At 51.5% G+C, this 2029-nt stretch overlaps 1 protein-coding gene across 1 annotated transcript in view; it reads left to right on the top strand.

Annotated features, from left to right (window-relative positions):
• Nucleotides 1-2029, top strand: part of SSC4D (scavenger receptor cysteine rich family, 4 domains) — a 23266-nt gene that overhangs the window by 5634 nt on the left and 15603 nt on the right. Inside the window, exon 2 of the mRNA XM_011930813.1 lies at nucleotides 228-426. Within this exon, the coding sequence (XP_011786203.1) occupies nucleotides 261-426 (166 nt within the window). The 5' untranslated portion in view covers nucleotides 228-260. The remainder of the gene's footprint in view (nucleotides 1-227; nucleotides 427-2029) is intronic.

A 2029-nucleotide genomic window follows, 5' to 3' on the forward strand; every position in this document is an offset into this window, starting at 1 on the left:
ATCTCCTGACCTCGTGATTCGCCCGTCTCAGCCTCCCAAAGTGCTGGGATTACAGGCTTGAGCCACCGCGCCCGGCCAGCCTGGCCTTATTTTTAAAAATTTTTGCAGAGATTGGGTCTCACTATGTTGCCCAGGCTGGTCTCGAATTCCTGGGTTCAAGCAATCCTCCCACTTCAGCCTCCCGAAGTGCTGGGAGGCCCAGCAACATTTGAGATCTTTAATTTCAGATGTTCCAACTGTAACTTATCCCTGGCGCCTTGATGGGAGCATCTGAAACACCCTTCACCATCTGGATGCGCAAGGAAGCAGAGATGCAAATTGGTCCCCAGCCGGATGAGAAGGGCTGGGGGTGGAGGTGGGGAGATGGGAGTGCTGCCCCTCCCTTCCTCCCCCAAGCCCTGTCTTTCCTCCTCCTCCTGCCACTGGGTGAGTCCTCCCCTGCTAGCCCTTGCCACTTCCTCTTTCTGGCTCTCGGGTTGTCCCAGCTGTAACTTTATAGTAGGAGGGGGGTTGTGAATGAGCTCGTTCCTGCTGTTCTTTCCTACGCTGACATTTACCCAGAGTTGACAAAAGAGCTAGGAGTCTGAGTTTGGGGAATGAAGGGCTCAGTACTGGAGGTGACAGGTAAACGCACCCGGGGAATGGGCAGTTAGCGGACACTGGGCACAGGGAAGGAAAGAAAGAGGGTGTGCTCACCAATGGCTTTTGGAAAGACAGCTGGTAAAAGAGATGAAATCAAATGACCTAGGGACTATCCAAACAGAAGAAGAAGGCCGGACGTGGTGACTCACACCTGCAATCCCAGTGCTTTGGGAGGCCGAGGCAGGCAGATCACCTGAGGTCAGGAGTTTGAGACCAGCCTGGCCAACACGGTGAAACCTGAGTCTCTAGTAAAAATACAAAAATTAGCCGGGCATAGCAGCGTGCACCTGTAATCCCAGCTACTCGGGAGGCTGAGGCAGGAGAATCACTTGAACCTGGGACGTGGAGGTTGCAGTGAGTCAAGGTCATGCCACTGCACTCCAACCTGGGTGATAGAGCAAGACTCTGTCTCAAAAAGAAATAAAGATAAATAAATAAATAAGAAGAAGTGGAGTCAGCTAGACACGGTGGCTCACACCTGTAATCCCAGCACTTTGGGAGGCCGAGGCTGGGGGATCATGAGGTCAGGAGTTCAGGACCAGCCTGGCCAACCTAGTGAAACCCTGTCTCTACTAAAAATACAAAAAATAGCTGGGCGTGGTGGTGGGCACCTGTAATCCCACCTACTCAGGAGGCTGAGGCAGGAGAATCATTTGAACCCGGGAGGCAGAGGATGCAGTGAGCCAAGATCGTGCCATTGCACTCCAGCCTGAGTGACGGGACGAGACGCTGTCTCAAAAACAAAAAAAAAAGAAAAGAAAAGAAGAAGTGGAGTCTCAGTTTCTTCATCAGTAAAATGGGTACACAAGTGCAGGTTGCAGGGGTTGGTTATAAGGATTCTGCAAGGTAATGTACGTGAAAGTGTCAGAACTGTCATACCCGGAGCACAAGTGAGGAATTTCTGGGCTTTCCATTTTGCCTGGTAGGCAAATTTCACTTTCCTGTTTCCTCTCCCACCTCCACTCTCAAGCATCATGCTCAGAACTGCATGATGAAGAAGAGTGTGGCTGTCTGGGTAGTCTCTCAGCTCTACCCTTGATTTGCTATGTGGCCCTGAGTAAGTTACCTAATCTCACTAACCCTGAAGTTGCCCTGTCTGTAGAATCCTGCCTGACTTATAAATTATCCTAATGATTAACTGAGTTCGCCTAAAAAAAGCAATGAGGGCCGGGCGCAGTGGCTCACGCCTGTAATCCCAGCACTTTGGGAGGCTGAGGTGGACGGAGCACCTGAGGTCGGGAGTTCGAGATCAGCCTGACCAACATGGAGAAACCCCGTCTCCACTAAAAATACAAAATTAGCCGGGCATGGTGGTGCATGCCTATAATCCCAGCTACCTGGGAGGCTGAGGCAGGAGAATCGCTTGAACCCAGGAGGCAGAGGTTGC

Source organism: Colobus angolensis, unplaced genomic scaffold (assembly GCF_000951035.1).
Source record: "Colobus angolensis palliatus isolate OR3802 unplaced genomic scaffold, Cang.pa_1.0 Scaffold120, whole genome shotgun sequence".
Lineage (NCBI taxonomy): Eukaryota > Metazoa > Chordata > Mammalia > Primates > Cercopithecidae > Colobus > Colobus angolensis.